The following is a 27590-nucleotide window of genomic DNA, read 5'->3' on the forward strand; positions in this document are numbered from 1 at the left end:
TTTGCAGAGGCTGTTTGGGTAAGGGCTAATTCATGCTAACAGTGAAAGTTAATTTTTTCAACTACTTCTGTAATGGTCGGAACTGTAGCACATTTCCATTTAGCCCCCACTAGCAATCTAACTGCTATCAGTAAGTGAGATAAGGCCCCCATAATCATATGCGGAAACTCCTCTGTTCCAATATGTAAGACTACCAGGCTAGGAGACAGGGTCAGGCCTACCCCAAGGACTTCTAGTATTAATCTGGCAATGTCCTTCCATAGATTATTCAGAGCTGGACAGTCCCACCACATGTGTTCTAGTGTCCCCCGAAGCCCACATCTCCTCCAACATAAAGGGGATTGGTCCGGGCCAAAGTGAGCCACTTGTACCGGAAACCTATACCAACGAAGGTGAATTTTTTTCAATTGTTCCAAGATGGTTAAGACATGATGAGACCCGTAACACCTCTCCCAGAGCATCTCTCCAAGCCCCCGGCTCCAGGGATATACCCAGTGAACGATCCCAGAGAGACATATAAGGAAGTTTTATATCCACATCAGGATCATTCAGAGCCTTGTATAGGATGGACACTCCTTTGGGGCCGGATTCTGGTATTAAGAAATATCCATTAGCTCTGCGATCCTTTTTGGAGTTAAAAAGGGTGATTCCGGTGAAGTTGACAAAAGATGGCGTATCTGTAAGTATTGCTAGAAATATCTGCGTATACCTGGGTGTTTGGATGCTAAGTGATCAAAGGGCAGAATCCCAAAGCTCCCCATCAAGTCCTGAAGGTTCCTAATCCCTGCCGTTATCCAGACTTGTAAGTCTATATATGGAATATGTGCCTCAAGAGCTCTCAGAGACACAATACTTAGGGGGATTTTAATTAGGGACGGGGCTAATTTCCTCCAATTCTGTAATGCGGCTACCATTGTTGGCAAACCTGGTGTATACTGGCTAATCTTAATAGCTTCAGCTTCCAAAACTAGGCGAGGAGAGTTCCTTTTAGCATACAATATTTCAATTTGAAGCCATCTGTGGTCCATGTCGGATTTTTGGCCATTTCTCAATGCAAAATTGCTCCAGGTCCTTCAAGTTAGATGGTTTCCTCTGGTGAACAGCAATCTTCAAGTCTGACCACAGATTCTCGATTGGATTAAGGTCTGGGCTGTGACTAGTCCACTTGTAAACATTTACATATTTCCCTTTAAACCACTAGAGTGTTGCTTTAGCAGTATGCCTTGGGTCATTGTCTTGTTGGAAAGTGAACCTCCATCACAGTCTCAAGTCACTAACAGACTGAAACAGGTTTTGCACCATCTTTCCCCTGACTTGAACTATTTTCCCTGTCCCTTCTGCCAAAAAACATCCCCACAGCATGATGCTGCCACCACCATGTCTTGCTGTGAGGATGGTGTTCTTGGAGTGATGAGCTGTGTTGGTTTGGCGCCATAGATGGCATTTACCTTGGTGGGCAAAAGGATAAATTTTGATCTCATTTGACCACAGCACCTTCCTTAATACATTTGGGAAGTCTCTCACATGTCTTTTTGCAAACTGAAAACAATCCTTACAATTTTTGTGTGTAAGTAAAGGCTTTCTTCTGCCCACTCTTCCATAAAGACCACCTCTATAGAGTGTATGGCTTATTGTGGTCGTATGAACAGATACTCCAGTCTCTTCATGGGAACTCTGTAGCTCCTTCAGGGTTACCTTTGGTCTCTGTGCTGCCTCTCTGAGAAATGCCCTCATTGCCGGGGCTGAGAGTTTTGGTGGGCGACCCTCTCTGGGTAGGTTTGTTGTGGTGTCTCATGTTAATGCTGTTGCAGCCTCTATGGTCTTTTAGACAAGGTAAAGTGTATATACTGACAGACATGTGACTCTTAGATTACACACAGATGGACGTCCTCTCACTAAGCCTGGGGCTTATGAAGAAAATTGCTGGCACTAGAAATTTTTAGGGGCTTCATTGCAAAAGTGCTGAATACATATGCACTTGACCATTTTTATTTTTTTGATCCCATAAACTTAATTTCTGTCTATATTTTCACACTTCACTAACTTAGACTATTTAGTGCTGATGCATCACACACAAATTGTACTACAAAAATATTTAAACACAGGTTGTAATGTAACATAATAGGTAAAAAGCCAAGGGGGTAAATACTTTCGCTAGCCACTGTAATTTCAGACGGCTCTTTTACTATTGAAATCATAGGAGTTTTCCAAAATTCCACTGTTTCTCCTCCTTCTAACAGACTACAGATTAATAAATCCTCTTCACAAACTTCAGTGGGGGTTATAGTCTGTAGGTGATTTTGGATTTTATCTGGAAATTGTCTGGATTATACTTTGATGCATTAGGTAATTGCCTTTTAAGCAATTCCTTTATATTTCCTGATGCTGTTTTCAGTGCAGTCACATATTCACTGAAATAAAGTTAGAGACATATATTATATATATTCAGAGCATTAAAGTCAGACAAACTTTGGCGTCTTATCCCTTGCCATCTTGATTCCATCCTGTTCCCTGTCATCTGTGTTTTCTCTCTGTGTCCCCCCTCTCCCTTTGTTCGCCTTCCCGTCTGTCTCTCGGACTCTCCTTCCGTGCCCTGATTTCTCTCTTGCTCATTCATTCTGTCCCTCTAGTGCTTTTGTGTAAATGCAGTGTGGCTGAAAGAGATGGAGAGGTTTACATTTCAGCACTATCCTTTGTGTCCTTATGCCACATAACAGGCATCTGAAACGAGGATGACGGGAGCCCCCTCCCAGCATGGGCACTGCCTGGCAGGGGACCACAAAACAATCTTGACCATGGCACTGTTATGGCAGCACATGCAAACCAGTTTTAAAGCAACAGTGAATCTTATCACACTTAAAATCCTCCCAAGATGACTGTAAATGTAACGATCCTTATGATTAAAATACATAAAATCTTATGTGTTTGTATCCAATTTTCCATGGATGCAATACTTAGAATCTCATGCATATAATTGATGCTATATGTATAGGATGCATTTCATGTTTATAACTAATATGTATCAATCCTATATGGATGGTAATAATAGAATTTCATGCACCGTATATATTCAAAGTCATGCGGATGGGATACATAGAATCTCATATTTATCTGTTGCTTTATGGATGAGATGCATAAAAATGTATGTATCCAATGTATGCATTAGATGGCAAATAGAATGAATATAATCTCATGTATGTATCCAGTGGATGTATCAAGTGTCATAAAGATGGGGCATACAAAATTCGATACATGTATATGATGCATATTTTTGATGCCATATAGATGGGATACGTTGCTGATATATTTTTCTGAAGCCATAGAAATGGGGTACATTAAATCTCATGTATGTAAATTAATTTTGATTGGATGGATTATATAGAATCTCATATAAATACTAGATTTGATTCCGTATGTATAAGTAGATATGATCTTATGTATGTATCTAATGCTATAGAGATTGGGTACTTAGGAAAATATCATCAATGTATCTCATACAATGTACTTGAGTTACATAAGAGGTAACGTATGCATCCAATATCTCGTCCAGTTGCAAGTTCACATCCAGCCATTGTGCCTCATACTGTTAAAAAGTATATACTGACTTTCTTAACTCAGCCGTTGTTGAAGGAATAGGTTAATTGTTTAAGTGAATATTTTCACCGGTGATTATAGCTAGGTGCCGTATTCTATACCACCGACTTGAGTCCCCTTCCTTGTTAAGCACCTGTAATCCTGAGCCCCCTTTGATGGTGCTGATAGGGTGAGAACAGAGGAGGGGGATGTGGGCGCTGACGTCCTGCCATTGGTGGGAAGTGAAAGCCCCAGTGTAAGGAGAGAAGGAATAAAAGAGATTTCTGTACTAAGTCTCTGGAAGAGGGAGGACCAAGAGGAATAGGCATTAGGATCTGATGTTTTCTTTCGGTATATTAAATCCCCCTTTTACTGACAAATTTCCCCCTTCAGAACTCTCACCATCATTCCTAATTATTCTAGGATTCACACTTTATACAGCTATAAGTTTTCCTTCTACAGGATTCTTTTCTTCTCTGAATTCTCATTGTCTTAGAGTTTTGCACTGTTGCAAGCTCTCATTGGATTACGCTTCTCTAAGTATTCTATCTTCTCTGGGTTATTTTTTTTTCCAGTTTTCATTGTTCTGCAAGTCCATTCTCTTGTCTTCATTTTTACATCAGGATCTCACTTGTCTTCTTCTTTTGTGAAGTTTCCTCTGTTTTCATTTTGTTTTCATCCTTTTACAAGTCCTCTGTCTTCATCTATCTTCAAGTTCTGAGTTATAGTCTTTTCTTCAGCCTCTGACATTTTCTGTCTTCATCGTTCTAAAAGTTATTTGTCTTCCTCTTGCCCTCCTCATTCTTCACGTTCTCTGTCTTCCTTTTGCCTTCCTCCTTTGAGATGTTCTCTGTCTTTATTTTGTCCTCCTCCTTCTACAAGTTCTCTGTCTTCCTCTTGACTTTATCCTAGACGTTGTCTGTCTTTCTCTTATCTTTATTCTCGTACAAGTTCTCCTTATTCTTGTCGTCATCCTTCTACGAGATCCGTTTTCCTCGTCTTTATCTTTCTACTGCTTTGGTCTTCCTTTTTCTAGACTTTCTCTGACTTCCTCTTGTCTTTGTTGCCCTTTGATTTTCAGCCTCTGATGTCTTCATTCTTCTCTCAAGTATTAACTGCTGTCAGTTCATTCTTCTGCAGGTTCTTTCCATCTTCTTCTGGCTAGTACACATAAATTCTCTTCCTTTCCTGTCTTCGTCTTACTCTTGATTATTAACTCTTGGTAGTCTTTAATTTTGGAAGGGTTTTTTTTTGTCTTCTTAATTTTACTTTTGGAAAATTTTCTTAATGCCTTCTTTCCTTTTCCTGAATTTTAACTTATGTTAGTCATTCTTGTCTTCTTGCCTCTTAAATCCATTATTTCAGTCCATAATTTATCCTTCTTTCGATATTAAGTCTTGACTCTCCATTTTTTTGAAAATTCTCTCTTCTTTAGTCTTCACTTGCGTATTAAATCTTCACATTCCATTCTTCTGTAAGTTGCCTTTGTCATCTTCTTTGCATGTTTCAGTATTAACTCTAGACATTGCATTCTACCAGTTCTGCCTTTTCCTTGCCCTAATCCTCGAGTATTAACCCTTGCTAGTTCATTCTTCCACAAGGTCTCAACCTACTCTCTCCAAGTAAATCAAACCTCTTCTTGTTTGAATTTATGCTGCTGTACGATCTCTTGTGTCTTGGTTATTCACTTCAGCATCTCTCTGCAATCTTCACAAGCTAATTCTGTAAGTTCTCCTTAGCTATCATCCTCTTCATCACAGATCTAAACCTCTTTTTGTATGAATTTGCACCATGACTTCTGTCACTATGACCTTTCTCCTGTGTTTGGCTGGAAATTCATGTCTATTGCCCCTGGCACAACTAGCTGAAAGGGACTCAGGTGTTACCATCGAAAATGATCTATTGATTTCTCAAACCAATGTATCACTTCGTGATGTGACGAGTTCTACAATCCAATGGAGCAATAATCAAAAGACTCATCCAAATCCTGGTGGGAATAAGGAGAAAGTCATATTGAAAAGAGTAAATAAAAGGAGAAAGTCAAATCAGAAAGGACGTCCGAATGTAAGGTAAGAAAAAAAACAACCTAATAACTACTAGGAGATAAGTAGTCTATGTATTTCAGTCTGCAAATTAGGAGGAGATGAAAGGTTTTATGTATGCCTTGCCACATGTTAGTAAAATGCACTAGGAGAAAGGTATGCAGCACCACATTTTGCCTATGTGGGTATATATGGGTGCTCATGATCTTCTGATTTATTGCATACATCACTTATAACTGTATTTGAATGGACCTTCTTCTATACACATTAAAGGGGGCATACAGCTTAGGAAACGTCTTTTCATTATTTTTCCCTTTAGGGAATTCTGAGCTAATAATAGAAGAGGGTCCTCTGTTCCGGATCTGCATCTCTTGGTCCTAGTGTAGAGCATTTACACAGATCATTTCTTCTCCCGGAGGTCCTGTCCTGTATTACACACATAACCCATTGATGTGTATGGGCACTGCAAAATGCTTCATTTACTTCAAAGTTTGGTGCAGAAGACAAGAGGTCCCAGAATGGTAACAACTTTGTGATCAGATTTTTGTCAAAGGACCCTTCCAACAAATTGTCAAAGTGGGCAGCCCCTTTTAATGTGGTCATTGTTGCTTCAACAAACTTGGCATGAATCAGTAGTACAAGCAAATATAAGAACCTTTGCAATATATCTTTCTGAGAAAAATCTGCTTTTTTCTCCTCTTTTTAGCCACGTTTCCACCTGCCTCCTGAACTCCTTAATCGCTCTGCCAAACTGCTAAAATATTGTCTTGGTTTAAGCAAGATATAATTGTAGCTCAATAAAGGGTCAGATTACAGCTGCCTATTGAAGTCTATGAAGAGGGGAGGAGGAAAGAGTGTGAAGCAGAAAGACACACAGATAGTGCCTCTGCTTTCAAGTATTTATTTCACCCCAGCGCTGGATTCATAGCTACACCGCTCACTACTGCTGAATAATGACCTCCATTCTGCTGCTTCTGAACATGTGCTACATAGAGACAGGAGAGGAGGAGTGTCTAATTTCTGTGTGTAGTATTTATGGGAGACATCAAAGCAGCTAGTCTCTATGCACTAGCTCAGAGAAAACTGAAAATTAAAGAATCAGAATACTCATTGGGTAACTTAAAGGGAACTTGCCCCCAATCGGGTTACTCATAGGTTTAAGTTAGAGCATTTTACGAGTGAAGTTAACATTAGTAGTTTTGAGGGTCCAATGATGTTGAAAATAACCAAAGCTAATTACTAACACAATACCATAGCCAGGCTTTTGATAGAAGGCTCTGGTCCAGCATCATGGCAGCCAAGTTGAGGGTAGCAGCATTTCTCATCAAAGCATCAAAGAAGTTAGTGTGCCGCCATGCAAAATCTGTACCAGGCTACCATATGCCATTCATAATTTTGGTCTTATAAGGTAGTGCGGTGTTTGGGCACACGCAGATACTAGGGCATGGGTGTGACTGCTACCTTTGTAGCCCCTGTATCTACGGCTATGATAAATGTGAACTTGAATAAGATAAATCCCCTATATTTTCCATTCTCCTCTTCTTGCTAACATAATATAGTAAAACCCAAGTAGAGATATCCATCTTGGCCGCAGTTTATTTTATCTGTATACAATCTCGCTTCGAGCCCCAGACTGTCTGTTTATATTGGCAGCTCTACTATAACACCCATCACAGCCACAGCTTATAAAATACTTTCCTAATAGTGCACACAATACACAAAGATGTGACCCGAACTTGTTATTACCAAATTGTATAAACCCACAGACATATTAAATCCCACAGTCATAAAACCCAAGTATTGATATTAGCCACAAGTTCACCCCATGCCTGAGATATTGAGACTGATAAGCAGCATTACTTCTTGTATAATCCGGGCTTGATGACAGACCAGCACTGGGTAAACCGTATACTCCTCTGAAAATATCTCAAGGACGATGGCATTAAACCAACAAGGGGAACTATGAGGGAATGACTCATCAATTCTCTATTGTGATATGCACAAAGTTGGTATTATATGCCAAAAAGGTCCAAATAGTCTAAAGAAAATAATATGCGATATACATAAGATTGCTTAGCGTCTTGTATTATATGAGATCAGAGGCGTAGCTAGGGTTTTGGTTCAGGGGGGGCGAAACTTCCGAGTGGGCCCCTAATTAGGTAACTTCGATTACAACTCGGTGACGCACCCTAATAGTGGATGTAGGAGATGACTGCGCTGTTACTGAAAATAATCCCTATATAAAGACCAATATTGATATAACCGCCATATGGTCAGTGGTAAATACCAGTCCTACAAAACATATAAGTGATTACTGCACAGTTATAGTTGGTGTCTTACCGCTTCTTTCTGATGGAGTCGTTCACTTTTCACGTCTTTTCCATTTGGCCCAGACCGACATGACCGCTCCTCCAGCCATGACTCTGCTACAGAGAATACAACAAAGACATGTTTCACTTTTCATATTCCAGACCCATCACCATCTATCTCCAACCTGCATAAACCCCTCATCCTACTGATACCCCAATGCTGAGCCGCTGCTGCCATATGTGTCCCTATTACTGCACCTGATACCCCAATGCTGAGCCGCTGCTGCCGTATGTGTCCCTATTACTGCACCTGATAGCCCAATGCTGGGCCACTGCTGCCGTATGTGTCCCTATTACTGCACCTGATACCCCAATGCTGAGCCACTGGTGTCGTATGTGTCCTTATTACTGCACCTGATACCCCAATGCTGAGCCGCTGCTGCCGTATGTGTCCCTATTACTGCACCTGATACCCAATGCTGAGCATCTGCTGCCGTATGTGTCCCTATTACTGCACCTGATACCCCAATGCTGAGCCTCTGCTGCCATATGTGACCCTATTACTTCACCTGATACCCCAATAGTGAGCCGCTGCATGTGTCCCTATTACTGCACCTGACTCCCCAATACTTAGCCGCTGCTGCCGTATGTGTCCCTATTACTGCACCTGATAGCCCAATGCTAAGCCACTGCTGCCGTATGTGTCCCTATTACTTTACCTGATACCCCAATACTGAGCTTCTGCTGCCATATGTGTCCCTATTACTGCACCTGATACCCCAATGCTGAGCCGCTGCTGCCGTATGTGTCCCTATTACTGCACCTGATCCCCCAATGCTGAGCCTCTGCTGCTGTATGTGTCCCTATTACTGCACCTGATACCCCAATGCTGGGCCACCGCTGCCGTATGTGTCCCTATTACTGCACCTGATACCCCAATGCTGAGCCACTGGTGCTGTATGTGTCCTTATTACTGCACCTGATACCCCAATGCTAAGCCGCTGCTGCCGTATGTGTCCCTTTTACTGCACCTGATACCCCAATGCTGAGCCACTGGTGCTGTATGTGTCCCTATTACTGCACCTGATAGCCCAATGCTAAGCCGCTGCTGCCATATGTGTCCCTATTACTGCACTTGATACCCCAATACTGAGCTTCTGCTGCTATATGTGTCCCTATTACTGCACCTGATACCCAAATGCTGAGCCACTGGTGCCGTATGTGTCCTTATTACTGCACCTGATACCCCAATGCTGAGCCGCTGCTGCCGTATGTGTCCCTATTACTGCAACTGATCCCCCAATGCTGAGCCTCTGCTGCCGTATGTGTCCCTATTACTGCACCTTATACCCCAATGCTGAGCCGCTGCTGCCGTATGTGTCCCTATTACTGCACCTGAGACACCAATGCTGAGCCACTGGTGCCGTATGTGTCCCTATTACTGCACCTGATACCCCAATGCTTAGCCGCTGCTGCTGCTGCATGTGTCCCTATTACTGCACTTGATACCCCAATGCTGAGCCTCTGCTGCCGTATGTGTCCCTATTACTGCACCTGATACCCCAATGCTGAGCCGCCCCAATGCTGAGCCGCTTCTGCCGTATGTGTCCCTATTACTGCACCTGATACCCCAATGCTGAGCCACTGGTGTCGTATGTGTCCTTATTACTGCACCTGATACCCCAATGCTGAGCCGCTGCTGCCGTATGTGTCCCTATTACTGCACCTGATACCCCAATGCTGAGCCTCTGCTGCCATATGTGACCCTATTACTTCACCTGATACCCCAATAGTGAGCCGCTGCATGTGTCCCTATTACTGCACCTGACTCCCCAATACTTAGCCGCTGCTGCCGTATGTGTCCCTATTACTGCACCTGATAGCCCAATGCTAAGCCACTGCTGCCGTATGTGTCCCTATTACTTTACCTGATACCCCAATACTGAGCTTCTGCTGCCATATGTGTCCCTATTACTGCACCTGATACCCCAATGCTGAGCCGCTGCTGCCGTATATGTCCCTATTACTGCACCTGATCCCCCAATGCTGAGCCTCTGCTGCCGTATGTGTCCCTATTACTGCACCTTATAGCCCAATGCTGAGCCGCTGCTGCCGTATGTGTCCCTATTACTGCACCTGATACACCAATGCTGAGCCACTGGTGCCGTATGTGTCCCTATTACTGCACCTGATACCCCAATGCTTAGCCGCTGCTGCTGCCGCATGTGTCCCTATTACTGCACTTAATACCCCAATGCTGAGCCTCTGCTGCCGTATGTGTCCCTATTACTGCACCTGATACCCCAATGCTGAGCCGCCCCACTGCTGAGCCGCTTCTGCCGTATGTGTCCCTATTACTGCACCTGATACCCCAATGCTGAGCCGCTGCTGCCGTGTGTCCCTATTACTGCACCTGATACCCCAATGCTTAGCCGCTGCTGCTGCCACATGTGTCCCTATTACTGCACTTGATACCCCAATGCTGAGCCACTGCTGCCATATGTGTCCCTTTTACTGCACCCGATACTCCAATGCTGAGCCGCTGCTGCCGTATGTGTCCCTATTACTGCACTTGATGCGCCAATGCTGAGCCGCTGCTGCCGTATGTGTCCCTTTTACTGCACCTGATACCCCAATGCTGAGCCACTGCTGCCTTATGTTTCCCTATTACTGCAGTTGATATCCCAATGCTGAGCCGCTGCTGCCGTATGTGTCCCTATTACCACACCTAATACCCCAATGCTGAGCCGCTGCTGCCGTATCAGGTGCAGTAATAGGGACACCTTGTACACCTTGTACACACACGGCTCTGCGCCGCACACCCCGTACACACACGGCTCCACTCCATACACCTCGTACACATACGGCTACACTCCGTACAACTTGCACACATGGCTTCGCTCCGTACACCCCGCACACACACGTCTTCTGCGCCGTATACACACGGCTCTGCTCCGTACACCCCATACACACACGGCTCCGCTCCGTACACAAACGGCTCTGCTCACCCCATACACACCCGGCTCCGCTCCTCTGTACACCTCATACATGCATATCACTGCTCCATACACCTTCTACACACACGGCTCTGCTCTGTACACCTCATACACACAGCTCTGCTACATCCACCCTGTAAACCCCTTCTGACCCCACACAGAAACTTACTTCACCTCATCCAGCACCATGACAACCAGCACAGCAGAGTCTTGCAGCCACTGAAGCCCCTGATCATGTGACCCCCCTGACTCCGCCCCTCCTGTGACCTCACCACAGGTCCTGTGCACACAGAATAGCCCAGGACGACATTGCTGGCTGTGAGGTGGGGGGTCCACTGCTGGCACCGGGGCCCCCCCACCGCCTTCTCAGGGGCCCATAGCGGCTGGGTGGCAGAGTAGGGAGATCGAGTCTCCTTGCTCTGCCGCAGAATGTAACCGATACAGTTACAGTAGCGTAGCTCGGTGGGCCCCCTCAGAGCGTGGGGCCACCGCCCCCTTTGCCCCCCGGTAGCTACGCTACTGTATGAGATATCTGTAAAAATGTACAGTGGGTACGGAAAGTGTTTAGACCCCTTTACATTTTTCACTCTTTGTTTCATTGCAGCCATTTGGTAAATTCAAAAAATTTCATTTTTTTTCTCATTTATGTACACTCTGCACCCCATCTTGACTGACAAAAACCAGAAATGTAGAAATTTTTGCAAATTTATTAAAAAAGAAAAACTGAAATATCACATGGTCATAAGTATTCAGACCCTTTGCTCAGACACTCATATTTAAAGGGGATCTGTCATCCCATTTTTCGAGTCTCAGGTGCCGACACCGCCATCAGGGGCTTATCTACAGCATTCTGTAATGCTGTGGATAAGCCCCCGATGAAACCTGAAAGAGAAGAAAAAAGGAGGTAGATTATACTCACCCTGGCGTTTGGTCCGGTCCGATGGGTGTCGCCGTCCTGTCCGGCGCCTCCCTTCTTCATACGATGATGTCCTCCTCCTTGCTTCTTCCTCGGCTCCTGCGCAGGTGTACTTTCTCTGTCCTATTGAGGGCAGAGCAGAGTACTGCAGGGCGCAGGCGCCGGAGCTCTCTGACCTTTCCCGGCGCCTGCGCACTGTAGTAATTTACTCTGCCCTCAACAGGGCAGAGAAAGTATGCCTGCGCAGGAGCCGAGGGAGAAGCAAGAAGGAGGACGGCATTGTATGAAGATGGGAGGCGCCTGACCGGACCGCGACACCCACCGCACTGGACCCCCGCCCCCTGGTGAGTATAATCTAACGTGTTTTTCTTATCTTTCAGGTTTCATCTGGGGCTTATGTACAGCATTACAGAATGCTGTAGATAAGCCCCTGATGGCGATGCCGGCAGCTGATAGGGCTAAAATTAGGTGACAGATTCCCTTTAAGTCACATGCTGTCCATTTTCTTGTGATCCTCCTTGAGATGGTTCTACTCCTTCATTGGAGTCCAGCTGTGTTTCATTAAACTGATAGGACTTGATTTGTAAAGGCACACACCTGTCTATATAAGACCTCACATCTCACAGTGCATGTCAGACCAAATGAGAATCATGAGGTCAAAGGAACTGGCCAAGGAGCTCAGATACAGAATTGTGGCAAGGCACACATATGGTCAACGTTACAAAAGAATTTCTGCAGTACTCAAGGTTCCTAAGAACGCAGTGGTCTCCATAATCCTTAAATGGAAGAAGTTTGGGACCACCAGAAGTCTTCCTAGACCTGACCGTCCAGCCAAACTGAGTAATCATGGGAGAAGAGCCTTGGTGAGAGAAGAACCCCAAGATAATTGTGGCTGAGCTCCACAGATGCAGCAGGGACAACACAAAAACAACTATCACTGCAGCCCTCCACCACTCGGGTCTTTGTGCCAGAGTGGCCCGACAGAAGTCTCTCCCCAGTGCCAGACATACAGCTCTGGCAAAAATTAAGAGACCACTTCCAAATGTTCAGTTTGTCTGATTTTTCTCTTTATAGGTATATTATTTAGTAAAATGCATATTGTTCTTTTAGTCTACAAACTTCTGACAACATGTCTCCGAATTTCCAAGCAATATTTTTTTTTTTTTCTTCTGAAAAGGAGAGATGGTCAAAACTAAAAAAACTGTGCTTTCATACCTCAAATAATGCAAGGAAAACGAGTTCATAATCATTTAGAAACAACAATACTAATGTTTTAACTCAGGAGGAGTTCAGAAATCAATATTTTGTGGAATAACCATGATTTTCAAAAACAGGTTTCATGCGTCTTGGCATGCTTGCCACCAGTCTTTTACACTGCTTCTGGCACACAAAATTTAAGCAGTTCTTCTTTGATGGCTATGGTGACTATCCATCATCCTCTTGATTACATTCGAGAGGTTTTCAATGGGGTTCAGGTCTGGAGAATGGGCTGTCCATGACAGGGTTTTGATATGGTAGTCTCTTAATTTTTGCCAGAACTGTATGAAAGCCCGCATAGAGCTTGATAAAAAACACATGAAATTCTTCCAGACTATGAGAAATAAAATTCTCTGGTCTGATGAGACGAAGATAGAACTTTTTGGTGATAATTCTAAGCAGTATGTGTGGAGAAAACCAGGCACTTGCTCATCACCTGCCCAATACAATCCCAACACGGAAACATAATGGTGGCAGCATCATGCTATGAGGGTGTTTTTCAGCTGCAGGGACAGGACGACTGGTTACATTTGAAGGAAACATGAATGCGGCCAAGTACAGCGATATCCTGGATGAAAACCTCTTCCAGAGTGCTCTGGACCTCAGACTTGGCTGAAGGTTCACCTTCCAACAAGACAATGACCCTAAGCACACAGCTAAAATAACAAAGGAGTGGCTTCAGAACAACTCTGTGACCATTCTGCACTGGCCCAGTCAGAGCCCAGACCTAAACCCAATTGAGCATGTCTGGAGAGACCTGAAAATGGCTGTCCACCAACGTTCACCATCCAACCTGATGGAACTGAAGAGGATCTGCAAGGAAGAATGGCAGAGGATCCCCAAATCCTGGTGTGAAAAACTTGTTGCACCATTCCCCAAAAGACTCATGGCTGTACTAGTTCAAAATGGTGCTTCTACTCAATACTGAGCAAAGGGTCGGAATACTTATGACCATGTGATATTTCAGTTTTTCTTTTTTTAAAAATCTGCAAAAATTTCTACATTTCTGTTTTTTTTCAGTCAACATGGGGTGCAGAATGTACATTAATGAGAAAAAAAATGAACTTTTTTGAATTTACCAAATGGATGCAATGAAACAAAGAGTGAAAAATTTTAAGGGGTCTGAATACTTTCCATACCTACTGGAAGTACAGCGCCATGATCCACCACTGCCACCAGTGATACATGGGATTATAAAGGTACGAATTATACACCTGGCCACACAGGAACCCCCCAGGAAGAAGCTGTATGCAAAACGCGCGTCAGGGAGTTACACCACCTTATCAGGTCATATACCCTGCATTTTTTCATGTTTATGTTATTACTTTGATCTTGTGTATTGTCTCAGACTATTATTATAACTGGTGCTAAGTAATGGGTTACTTGTGTCTCATGATACCATTGTAGTCTTTGTGACACATTTTATACACTACTATAATGCACTTTATTGGCTTCTCTTTGGGACATATATTCTTATATGAGATGGGTGAGATTGTGCATGTTGCCCCAGATCGAGGGAGATTATCAGAGGTCTTGTCTTACAGAGGTCTTGTCTTACATTTTCTTATTCTTGCTCCCACAGTTGATTTCATCACACCAAGCTGCTTGCCTATTGCAGATTCAGTTTTCCCAGCCTGGTGCAGGGCTACAATTTTGTTTCTGGTGTCCTTCAACAGCTCTTTTGTCTTCACCATAGTGGAGTTTGGAGTGTGACTGTTTGAGGTTGTGGACAGGTGTCTTTTATACTGATAAGTTCAAACAGGTGCCATTACTACAGCTAATGAGTGGAGGACAGAGGAGCCTCTTAAAGAAGAAGTTACAAGTCTGTGAGAGCCAGAAATCTTGCATGTTTTTAGGTGACGAAATACTTATTTTCCACCATAATTTGAAAAATAAATCTTGCCAAATCAGACAAGGTGATTTTCTGGATTTGTTTTCTCATTTTGACTTTCATAGTTGTGATCTACTTATGATGTCAATTACAGGCCTCTCTCATCAAGTGGGAGAACTTGCACAATTGGTGGCTGACTAAATAATTTTTTCCCCCACTGTACTTATTTTATGGTCAGTCACCTCCCTAACTCAATAGTGTTCCAGTACCACCAAATACCTATCTTGCGCCCCTCACATAGTATGATATCCCTCAAAAATTATGATTGCCTAATGGCCCCCACAGATTAACAACCACACATTATGATGTCCCCACACTACATTCCCTGCCACACAGTATGATGTCTCCCACAGTACATTCCATGCCATACAGTTTGATATCCCCCACAATACTTTCCCTGCCATACAATAGGATGTCCACACAGTACATTCCCCACCACACTGTATGATGTCCCACACATTACATTCTCCACTACACAGTACAGTATGATGTCTGTACAGTCCATTCCACCACGCAGCATGATGTCCCCCAAAGTACATTCCCCATTACTCTGTATGATGTCCCTCATAGTACATACCCCATGTAAGGGGGGGTGGTGCTGTTATGGACAGTAAGAGACACGCTGCCACTTTAAGAGACAGCACCCCCTTGTTTGGATGTTCTGCTCCCCCTGCAAAAGACTGTGTTACTAACTGCCCAAGACTGAAGAGGGGAGAAGTTGAGCCTGTGAGAGGAAGAGAGAAGGAAGCTGCTTCTGAGAACGGGTGTGTATGTAACTGTGAAATAAGTCTCACAGCCTGAGACGTATTGGACTTGTGAAATTGAACAGACCCTTCGGGGATCGCAAAGGTGGCTGTCCTGTGCTATTTTGAGAAGCCACGAAGAGACTGAGATTTACAGTTTCCAGGAGCACCTGCAGGACCCTGAAGCAAGGAGAAGACCACGTTTCATGGATCTGCCAGACAGACGTGTGCACCACCGTACAAGACTGCTGGGGGCCCCCGGGACTGGACCTGAGTCGCCAACACTACTGTGAGTAAGTTCCCATTTGTGCACATGACAGGGCTTAGTGTAGGCTTCAAAAGACAGAACACGGCAGCCATGTGGCCTGTTTAGTAGAGGCCAAGGAGGCTATACGTAGAGTAGCATCATTCTGTGTTCACTGTTTGGATATGCCTGTGTGAAATATATTGATCCTGTAAGGCTATGTGCACTCGTAGCGGAACTCTCGCGGAAGTTACCTCGAGAATTCCGAAATTCCATTCCGCGGGAAAATCGCATTTTAAATTCCTGCGATTTTCCCGCGGAAAAACTAGCGATTTGCAAGAGTATTTAGCTTGCAGAAAGCTAGCGTTTTCCAAGCGATCTGGAGCATCGTTTGGAGAACTGATTAACAATTTGGTCACACATCAAACATAGTGTTTGACTAGTGTGACCAACTTTTTACTACTGAGGCTGCCTATGCAGCCTCAGTAGTAAAAGATAAAATGTAAAAAATAATAAAAAAATATATATATTGTTATTCTCACCTTCCCGCGTCTCGCGCAGCCTTCCTGCTTCTCTCCACGCTCCCGGTCCCTGAAATCCCAGAAATCCTTTGCGTGAATGACCGCGAGACGTCGCTCTCCCACGAGATCTCGACGTCATCGCGGTCATTCTCGCAAAGGATTACTGGGATCGGGAGCATGGAGAGAGGTGGGAAGACTGTGCGGGACGCCGGAAGGTGAGAATAACAATATTTTTTATTTTAATTCTATTTTTTACTGGGATATGGTACCCAAAGCCCGGTGGACAGTCTCCTCTCCTCCGGACCGTGGGTATCATCCGCAAATGTTCTGCTTACTTTTCGCATAGTGGGCACAGCCACATGCGGGAAGTAAGCGGAACAATGCAATCCTACGGGTGCGGGATCGCCGCGATTCCGCTAAATTAATGAGCATGCTGCGTTTTTTACCGCGAAGCGATTCCGGCGCGGAAAAAAAACGCAGCATTAGGACAGCATTGCGGAATCCCATAGGATTGCATGGGATACTTATTTTTTGAGGCAAAATCGCGCGTTTAAAACTGCCGCGAAAAAACCGCGACGTGTGAACTCAGCCTAATATTTGACGGCCCAGCTAAAGAATACAAACTCTTGTAAATAAGTTTTTGCCATTGCATACCCCTGTTTGCACTTTCCTTATCCACTTCATTCCTTTCCTTCCAATAAATTTACCCTTTGTTGTTTGCACCTCATCTTGTGTACCGTAGTCTCCCTGCACCATCGTGGTACCCGGGCCATCGCTTCACCCGCACACCGTATGGTACATTCCCCACCATACAGTATAATGTCCCCCGCAGTTCATTCCTGCCACACAGTATGATGTCCGCACAGTACATTCCCCACCACATAGTATGATTCCCAGTCACAAAATATTATCATCCAGTGTAAAAGAACCCTAAGTGCGGGTATAGGAGATGGCTTCAGATATGAATATAAGCCAGTAAAAAGTATGACTTGAGCCTTGACATTAGAATATCAGTTTTTCACTTCAAAAAGCAGATTTGTGGGGTCATCCAGGCAACACACAGTTATAAATGCGGAAGCTGACCCTCGCGGTTCTCATTCAGTTTGTTAAACCGAGACTAGATTTAATTGGCAGAAATATCCTGGCACAGGCCTGGACCCCCACGTAGTAATATCCAAATTGTTAGCAAAAATAATCCTATTGAAGCCTGATGCACGTAACCATATTACTGACACGTTATCTGGATGGCTTAGATGTCCTAATTCCATATTCCCTTGCACAAAGATACATTTCCTCTACAAAATTTTAGGTTTGGATATCATAGATCACAGTAAAAATCCACATTAAATAATGAAACACTCACTCTACCTAAACACACATCACATCTAACTTTGTTAGAGGCTGAGTCCTTTTTAAAGTAAAAAAAAAAAAAAAAAAGTATTATCCTGCAAGACCATGTGATGTATGGCTAAATGAAAATATTTTAAGTAACGGTAGGAAAAAATATAGAAATTCACAAATTATGGATTGTTTCTGTGAAATTTTATCATGCAGTTACATTAGGAATAAAAACAGTAAAGAGGTATTATATTGGGAGAATGGAGATCTTAGTTCTGCCTATGTGCTCTACTAGTAGGTGCATCTCAAACCACCATTAAAAGCAGGAATCCTGTTTAACCTTCGTATTTGGGTTGTAGTTAAAAGGGTTGTGGGATAGAGGTGAGTTAATTTGTTCAGATTCGGTTCCGAATACGATCGGCAGTGAATATTGTTTTGGCAATATTCGTCAAACACAGCCGAACGTCATTAGAGTCAATGGGAGTAAAAATTACCGAATATGTTCGGAACTGATCATCAAACATTCACGAATAGGGTACCATTATGGCACGAATATGAAAAAAACGCTCAACTCTATTATCGGAGGTAGAACTCCATTTTCAAAATGCCCAAATAGGAGAACCCTGCACAGGACCCTCATACAAAATACAAGGCCTCATTCACACGTCCGATTTTTATGTACAAGTTTTTCACGGATAGCGCTCCTACCTGTGATTGTCTATGGGGCCATTCACATGTCCGTGATTTTTTGCAGAACTTGTGGTCCTCGAAAAACTGCGATGATATTTTCAATTCTGATCCGAAGGTCGAATCAAAATCGTCAATGTAAGTCTATGGGTCTATGAAAAAATTGGACTGCACGAAGACCAGAAAGGAGACTGTAAGTGCTCCTGCACACGTCTGATTATATCAGACGACTGCTATCTGTGGTGTTCATGCATAGCACTTGTATTCATGATATTCTATGGAGCTGTCAACACGTTCGATTTTTTTTTTTTTCATCGGACTGAGTGGTTTCGCATTGAGTGAGTGCAGACTTTCGTGCCAGTCCTGGACAACTCCTATTAGCCCCTGTGCAGTGCATGTAGAAAGTTGACAAACTGAGTTTAAAAAAGGAGTAAGATGGAAAGAAAAGATTTCAAACTAATTGGTCATGGGGGATACATAAAAACTCACTCTAAAAATCACGATTTCTCAGTTATAAATTTCCTTTAGAGCAAAAACTTTACATTCATCTGATAGTACGATCCAGCGCACATCTACTTGAGACTTTCCCACACTCTTGGATAACAAAGGTTCATGTCTCTTCTTTATTACCCCCAGACTCCCCTTTTGTAGACACTAATAGTTTTACCACTTTTAGCTCTAGGGGAGAGTCCGTCTCACACAGTTTTACTGCTGCCAAGGAATACTGATGTTTTTTATCCATAGTCTGTGACAGACCCCATGGCTGACCCCACAGCTGACAGCCACATTGGGGTAATTAAAAAGGATTTGGGGGAACATACAACGTACATATTGTAATGTTTCTTCTACTAGCACTACTTGATTCCATCTCCTGGCTCTTTGTCTGAAGTAGCAGGACTGAGAAAAGAAATAAAATACCATCTGGAATCTATATACAGTTAGGCTACTTTCACACATCAGGTTTTCGGCGTCAGGCGCGATCCGGCGTCGTGCCGGAACGCCGGATCCGGCAAATGTTTAGTAAAACCGGATGTGACGGATACGGTTTTCTGCCGGATCCGTCTTTTTCTTGACAGACAAAACCGGATCCGTCTCATCCGTTTCATCCGTTTTTCTATCCGTTTTTCGACGGATTACGCCGGATCCGGTTTTTAAAATTGACCCTTGTGGCCTTCCGAACGGGATTGGCTACTGGAAAACTATATATAGAGTGTTCCTACAGCCCTTCTTTGACAGGTTGTCGAGGAGAAAGTGCAGGTTGGAGAGAAGAGCAAGTTACTGGCGAAGATGGATGTTGTCATTGGAAATATTTTGAAGAATTTGGCGGATTTTATAGCGGAAGCGAATCGTTTGAGGGTGATTGTTCTGGAGAAGGAGAGAGCGAGACAGCAGCGCATCAGGCATCGTAGACGACGTTTGTGGATCCACCCCATCACAGCCAAGAGAATGACGCGTGGGGTCTATTCTACACTCTGCATGGACCTTCGACGAAACCCGGATAAATTTTTTGGATATGTTCGGATGAAAATGGAGAATTTTGATTACTTGGTGGAGCGCATTGCATACCTCATAAGAAAAGCAGACACCTATTGCCGCTTCTCTGTTTCACACGCAGAGCGTCTGATGGTGACTTTAAGGTAAGCCACATTTATTGGATATGCTCGCATCAGAGCACACTTTCACTGCAATCTTGTTGGTGGTAGTTTGTATCTCCAAGTGTTATAGCTGAGTTTTGGTATGTAATGCTGTGATTTTAAACTAATTGATTGTTTTTTAATTCCCCACAGATTTCTTGCAACTGGAGAATCCCTTTCGTCACTGCATTTCCAGTACAGACTCGGGATTTCCACCATATCAGGAATAGTGAAGTACACATGCCGTGCACTGTGGGACTCCTTAGCTGAAGAGTTTTTACCAGAGCCCACAACAGAGAGGTGGATTGAAATTGCTGACAACTTTCAACAGATATGTCAGTTTCCCAACTGCTTGGGCGCTGTGGACGGGAAACATATCCACATTGTAAAGCCAGCCAGATCGGGATCGGAATATTTCAATTACAAGAAATATTTTTCAATTGTCCTCATGGCCATCGCTGATGCGGAATACAAATTTATTGCTGTGGATATTGGGGCCTATGGCCGCTCCAATGACTCTCAAGTTTTCAAACTGTCTGCCATGGGGCGTAAACTGTATGGAAACACCTTCCAGTTCCCACCCCCTAGACCGCTGCCGCAAACATCTGGTCCACCTATGCCATTTGTCTGTGTAGGGGATGAAGCCTTCCAGCTGTCAGAACACCTTTTGAAACCATACTCTAGCAGAGGATTGACAAGACCAAAACGCATTTTTAATTACCGCCTCACAAGAGCAAGAAGAATGGTTGAATGTACCTTTGGTATTCTGACAGCCAAATGGCGGGTCCTATTGACTGCGATCAACCTCAAGACAGAAACTGTGGACGAGGTGATCAAAGCTTGCGTGGTACTCCACAATTTTGTTATCTGCAAGGAACCCATTTCCATTGAGGACACCTCTGAAGAAACCACCTTGCAAGATTACCATGACATTACCACTAGAAGTTCTGTGACGGTTTCAGTAATGAGGGACAATTTTGCACTATACTTTATGTCACCTCAAGGCAGAGTACACTGGCAGGATGACAGAGTGTGAAAGATTTGTGCCCTAACCAAACTTGTGTACCTTCTGTACCAACAGTATATACCTTTGCCAACCAAAGTTGGCTATCTTGTCATGGTCTCTATTTTTAGCTTTAGGCCACAGGTGTGTACCTGGTTGTGTTTTATGCAAAGTATTTCACCTTTTAACAAAAGTTGTGTACATTGTTATGAAATCACCAACAATAAACAACTTTTTAGGTGAAATACTTTGCTTCAAACACAACCAGGAACACAACTGTGGCAAAAAGCTAAAATTTACCCACAGTTATATACCTGGTTTTGAATACCTTTTTACCTTTTAAATACCCTTTATTTAACCTTTTTTTTTAAACATATTTCGCCGCAGAAAGAAATGACAGACAACCAGTGTAAACAATAATTTATCTTTTCATTTAAAATATTTTTTTGTTTGTAAACCGTTTTTAAAGTTAAAAAACTTTTTTAATAAAGGTTTGAAAAAAACATGGGCATTTTTATTACAAAACACATCATAAATCTGTGTAGTGTGGGGTGGAAATACTGCTGGAGGGGCTGCGGGACACTTCGACACTGGGAGTGTGGAGAGAGGATTGGGATCGTGGTGGGGAAGGAACAGTTAGAGGTGATGGTGTGGAAAAAGCTACAGAATGGGTGGACATGTGGGAGGCAGAAGAGGTGGTGGGCGGTGGAGTGGAGGGTTGGGCAGGGACTGTAGGAGCAGATGATGTTGATGGAAAGTTGTATGGGGAAGGAGTTTGGTACGGGGAAGGAGTTTGGTACGGGGAAGGAGTTTGGTACGGGGAAGGAGTTTGGTACGGGGAAGGAGTTTGGTACGGGGAAGGAGTTTGGTACGGGGCAGGTTGCTAGAAGTGGGGAGATGACTGGTACTGGGGAGGTTGCTGGTACTGGGGAGGTTGCTGGGATGTAATAGGAGGGGGAGGATGGAAAGTGGCTGGAGGGGGTGCAGATGTAATAGGAGGGGGAGGATGGAAAATGGCTGGAGGGGGTGCAGGTGGAGGAACTACAGTGGTGGGAGGTGGAGGTTGGGAGGTAACCTGCTGTAGAGCACCGTGGCACGAATGCATTACATGCATCTGCTGGGTAGGAGATAGTGTTGCCATGTGCTCCACAACAGACCTGAAAAAGGTGTGGTTTGGCGAAGAACTTGCTTCTGAATGCATGGTTTGCAGAAGTGTCTTCACCTCCAGAATGCTGGAGTTGATCTGCTGAAAGCCTGCAGAGATTTGCTCTGACAAGACTTTTAGACAGTTCTGGAAAGATGCATTCAGATGCAAGAACTCTGGTGCATAACTCTTTTCCTGACCCCTCTGCCGCTGCCGCCCAGTACCCGCAGGTGTACTAGAGGTGGCAGGGGCAGAAGGGTGGGGTAAAGGGAAAGCGATCTCCTCACCAGCAGCTTCATGTAATGTAGGCGGCCACGATGCTCCTGTGCTGGTGGATGGGACAGATGGGTCGAATGTGTGGGAAGGTGCAGATGTACCGGGGCGGTCGAAGTGTCCCTCGGTGCCGGTCTCCTCAGGGATCGCCTCAGAAGGGTCCAATCGTGCAGGCTCCCGAGTGCTGCTCACCGTGCTGTGGAATAAAGAGAAAAAAAAAAACAATTAAAATAGTGACATGGTATGGCCCTGGCTGAAAAAAAAAAAGTTACATCTAAACATTTTTTTGTCACATGTGGTGTGTAATATTTACCTTCTGGTGAGCATTGTCTCCCGGAGGAACGACAGGGCTCGTGCGTACTTGTACTTGCTCCTGCGTCCTCCAGATCCACTCGGGGCCCGCATCTCTTTATTGAACTCCTTCTTGAAACGATCCCTCACAGACCGCCACCGCTTCACAATTCTCTCCCCTGAAACGAGAAAGGACAAAGTGGTTATTATACAACATCAGTGTTTCCCAAACTCCAGTCCTCATGGTCCCCAGGGGTCATGTTTTCAGGATTTCCAAAGTAAATAGAAATCCTGAACACATGATCCGTGGGGACCACGAGGACTGGAGTTCGGGAAACACTGGTTTAAATCAAGCAACCGGTACTGTATATACTTATGCTCTTTAATCTGGGCCCGAGCTTCGAGGTCCTCCCAGCGGTCCACAAGGAGCGAACAGATTTCCTCCCAGAGTCGTCGGGTAACGATCAGGTCAGCGTGGCGGCGGTCAGCCATATTCCAGAGCGGCTCCCTTTCTCTGATGAGATCGATGAGGCGGTCCACATCAATCCCTCCATCCTCACCGTCAGAGTCGGGAGCACGCTGTGAAGGCTGTTAAAGAAAAAGACAAAAATAACATAATTAGCCTCCACAAAAGAAATGAAATAAAAAGTGCAAAAAAAACAAAGCAAAAATATTTATACTTACACGCTGGTGACCGCCGCGTTGCTGTCGCCGACGACCCTGGGAGGCACTGCGAGGACCTCTTGGCCGAGCACCAGATTGGGAAGACTAGAGAAGAAAACAAAAAATGTTATGTCTTTGGATGTAGGCATTTGTTTGCTGTGTGTGGTCTGCAGAACATTGTTTTCTATGTGTTGTGTGTAGTGTGATGTTGTGTTTCTGCGTTTGATGCAAAAAACTTACCAATTGTGAGCCCACTCCAAGTGTCTGTCCACCCCTTCCTTCTTCTTCTGGGAGCTCCTCTTCATCTTGTGATTCCTGTTTTGAAATAAAAGGCAATGAATACACATATATTACAGAGATGATGGATTTTGGAAATAAAAACTTACCGTCAAACGCTGACGATGCGAGGGAGGGCTCCCAGAAGATGTGCTGTCTTCCTCATGGCCAGACTCCATAGCTGTGGGTGGTGTTTCTGCTGCTGCCATTGCTGCTGCTGCTGCTGCTGCATCTATTGGGCGGCTGTTGAATAAAGAGAAACAAAGGGCCAATGAATATCTTGATATTCCATAGCCCTAGTTTGGAGGAATGGGGGATTTGATAATTACCGTCTCTCATCTGCTGCTGGACTCCCCTCCCGTTGTTCAGCATGCTGCTCCATTTGCGGTGGTGCTGATGGTGCTGCTGCTGCAGATGTCTGCTGCCTTCTCCTGTTCCTGGTTCTTGGCTTGGGTGGCATGTTGGGTGTGGCTGAGGGTCCCATTGTCTTGCTTTTATATATGTCCTGTGGGCAGAGCTACTGAGCATGCTCAGACCAAAGAAACCGGATCCGGCCGCCGGATCCGGCTGTCGCCGGATCAGGCGCATTGCGGCGCTCATAGGTTTTCATTGTATGAAAAAGCCGGACACGCCGGATCCGGCGTGTCCGGCTTTTTCGCCGGAGACAAAAAACGTTACAGTAGCCGTTTTTCCAGACGCCGGATCTGGCGAAAATCGGATGAAACGCATGGCCATCCGGCTCGATCCGGCTCTAATGCAAGTCAATGGGGGGGGAAACCGGATCCGGCATTGCATTTCGCCGGATCCGGTTTTAGTCAAAAGCGCCGGATCGCGCCTGACGCCGAAAACCTGATGTGTGAAAGAGGCCTTAGGATGACATGATGCTAAGATGGAAACCTTCCTTAAAGGGAACCTGTCTTGTCCCCAAATGCTATAAACCTTCAGATATGAAGTTAATCTGCAGGTTAATAGTGTTATAATGCTGTGAAGCCGCTGCACTGGAAGTCCGAATACCGGGAGGAAAAGAACTGTATTCCTCCGGCCGGCCTCAGGCTTTCAGTCATAAAGGCGTGACCGAAGTGGCTGAGAATCTTTTTTGCTTTTCTTTTTTTTCACCACGTTTTCAATTGTACATTGAAAGTTATGTTTTAACATTTTATCATTGGTGCTGGAGCTCAGTCCTCATGGATTCTTCCTCCATTTTTGATCCATGTGTGTTTCTACACTCTGTTCACGACACCCTGACCAAACAAGGTCTACCACAGTGAATACAAGTGGTTTTCACATTGAGCTGTCCTCCCTGGAAGGTGAGCTGATTGCCATTTATTCTCCTAGTTTACCTATAAGCACTGTTGTGTACTAATCAGGAATATGCATAGGTGACTTGACGAAGGAATCTGAGGTCCCCATCCGGAGCAGAAACATTTTTAGCATATGTTTTAATATCAATAAGCTGCTATACAGCAGATTACATCAAATCATTCGGATTGTCCCTTTCTTTAGATATCTCTATTTATAATGCAGCATTGAGTGTGAATGTCCAATTATTTTTCCTAATATACATTGGATAACGATTACCACAATTGGAGGGTATGATCCGTTAAGGCTTTAAGCTTCCATTCCTGTACCGCTCAATGCACTACATGGAGTTACACCCAGTGGTGTAACTTGAAACTCATGGGCCCTAATGCATAAGCTCCAACGAGGCCCCCAATTACCACAATCTTCAACAATAATTGTCCTTTCATATAGGCCAAAAGGAACTTTTGAAGCCCCTAGGCTCCAGGATCTGACTGCATCCCCTGCACCAATTACAGTTACACCCCTAGTCATACCCATGATTTGCTTAGCACCCAAAGGTGACAGCATTTAACATTATTCTTTCCTCACAATCGGTGTCATACTTAGAGAGCCCTATTTCTTCATTTCTCTTTATCTCCAGTGTCTGCAATGTCCATTTGTTTTAGGAAATGCAAGAAAAACAAGAGTAGGTCGAACACAAGTTATTGTAAGATCAAGAAGTTCAACAACAACCCCCAAAAAATCAGATCGTATGTGGATATGACTTTTTTTGTTGGAAAGCCAACATGAATGAAGATTTGAAGGTCAAAGCTGAGGAGGTTTTCCAGACTTCTTTAGACCGAAACTGATTTTTTTTTTGTTATAATTCTCTAAATTTTTATGATTAAGTGACAAGTGAAGGAAATACGTGTCCTTCTGTCAATTTAACTCTGAAGTCTTTAAGGCCACTGACAACTACCCAAGCAGCAGAGAAGTCAATACTGTTCACTGGGATGTCAATTATCACCTATAAAACAATTTACTTCCTAATGGATTCTGTGTGCAGATCAGCATCCCCTGTCAAGCAAAGCCTTAAACCCATTAAAACTTTTGGCAAGAACAGAAAGCTCGCCCACCGCCCCGACCCTTCACTGGTTTTCTCATTTCCAGAACTCCAGGGAAGCAGCGAGGGTACGAGAGGAAGCACCTGAGCAGGCACGCAGGATGTCCTCCAGCTCATTAGAACAATCTGGATATAAAGTGAGTGCAGACGTAGAGAAATCAAGGGATTATTCTATTTCACGTACGTCGTCTTCATTATTTCCTATTAACTGATGAACTAACTGTACTTTCTGCTGCAGCCAAACTCCTAAACCAGACCTGGACTCATAATACATGGAGATATTTATTCAAATATTTTCCTCCATCTTCTCTCAGTATGGGGTTAAAATACCTGGGAGGCTTCATGTAGCTTTTAGGACAGAAAATATTCAAAACATTTTAATCCTACTTGGAACCTCATTGGATCATATTTTACATCCATGGACTCATCTGTTATCCAAAGGAGTAGGTGAAGGTGCCAATACATAAAACTTAGCCAAACCTGGCCAACAATCGAATGTGTATGAGGGCAACTCTACTTTGTCAAATGGTACATGTTGGCTAAAAAAAATAAAAAGGATTGGGCGCGATGGAGATGACACAGCAGATAATCCGCTGGTTGAGGAGTCTGTTGATGGTTTATTCCCCTCTCCCCATTGAAATATAAATGTATGCTATGGCCAATGGTGGAGTTGGAAAATAATACTGTATGCCAAATTGGCATATCTAATATGTAAAGCTCAATGTGGTGTGTATATATGTATGTAGGTACGTACTGTGGTACAGTAAAGGGTGTTTTACTGGATGGAAGATATGTTTCTCCTAGCAGATTAATGTTTGGCCGGGTTTTTCCTTAAAGACGGGACCTGCGATGATGTCAGGGTCACATGATGTCTACCTCACTGGTGGGAGGGGTTAGGCCCTATGTAATGGAGGTTGGTAAATGCCACAGTGTGAGTGTGTTTCTGGAAACTACAGGGACTTGTGTGGACGCAGCCTGCAACTTGTATATAGGATTCCCGTGCTGCAGGACTGTTGCAGCAAGACTCGGAAGAACCCCGGGAATGGCACCTGGCGGATGCCGCAGGACCTGGCAGCCGCTTAGTTACGCCCGTCCCGTGCAAGGGGTGAGTTGGGGACCAGTGGTTCTCCAAGCTGGAGTATGTGTTTTATTTCCCTCATGTTTTGTTAAGCTGCTGGTTACTGAGTGACATTAAAACCACTGAAATTGGACTTTATGCCTGTGTGTTGCCTCGTTACTGCAGCCCAGCTATTGCCTACCAGAGCGAATCCCTACAATTGGTGGACTGAATGCGGGCACAAGCAGTGAGGCCAGGCTGCTTTTATTTTTGATCTGTACCCCAGCCTATGTCCTGGGTGAAACGAGTGGCAGAGACCCAGGCGGGG

General features: G+C 44.2%; 1 protein-coding gene across 1 annotated transcript in view; it reads left to right on the plus strand.

The window, feature by feature from the left end:
• Positions 1 to 3876: 3876 nt before the first annotated feature.
• Positions 3877 to 27590, plus strand: part of LOC141052094 (uncharacterized) — a 56969-nt gene continuing 33255 nt past the window's right edge. Inside the window, exon 1 of the mRNA XM_073549310.1 lies at positions 3877 to 5642. Coding sequence (XP_073405411.1) covers positions 5365 to 5642 — 278 coding nt within the window. The 5' untranslated portion in view covers positions 3877 to 5364. The remainder of the gene's footprint in view (positions 5643 to 27590) is intronic.

The sequence above is a fragment of the Dendrobates tinctorius genome, unplaced genomic scaffold (assembly GCF_039654945.1).
Source record: "Dendrobates tinctorius isolate UK_male_01 unplaced genomic scaffold, ASM3965494v1 ptg000158l, whole genome shotgun sequence".
Classification (NCBI taxonomy): domain Eukaryota; kingdom Metazoa; phylum Chordata; class Amphibia; order Anura; family Dendrobatidae; genus Dendrobates; species Dendrobates tinctorius.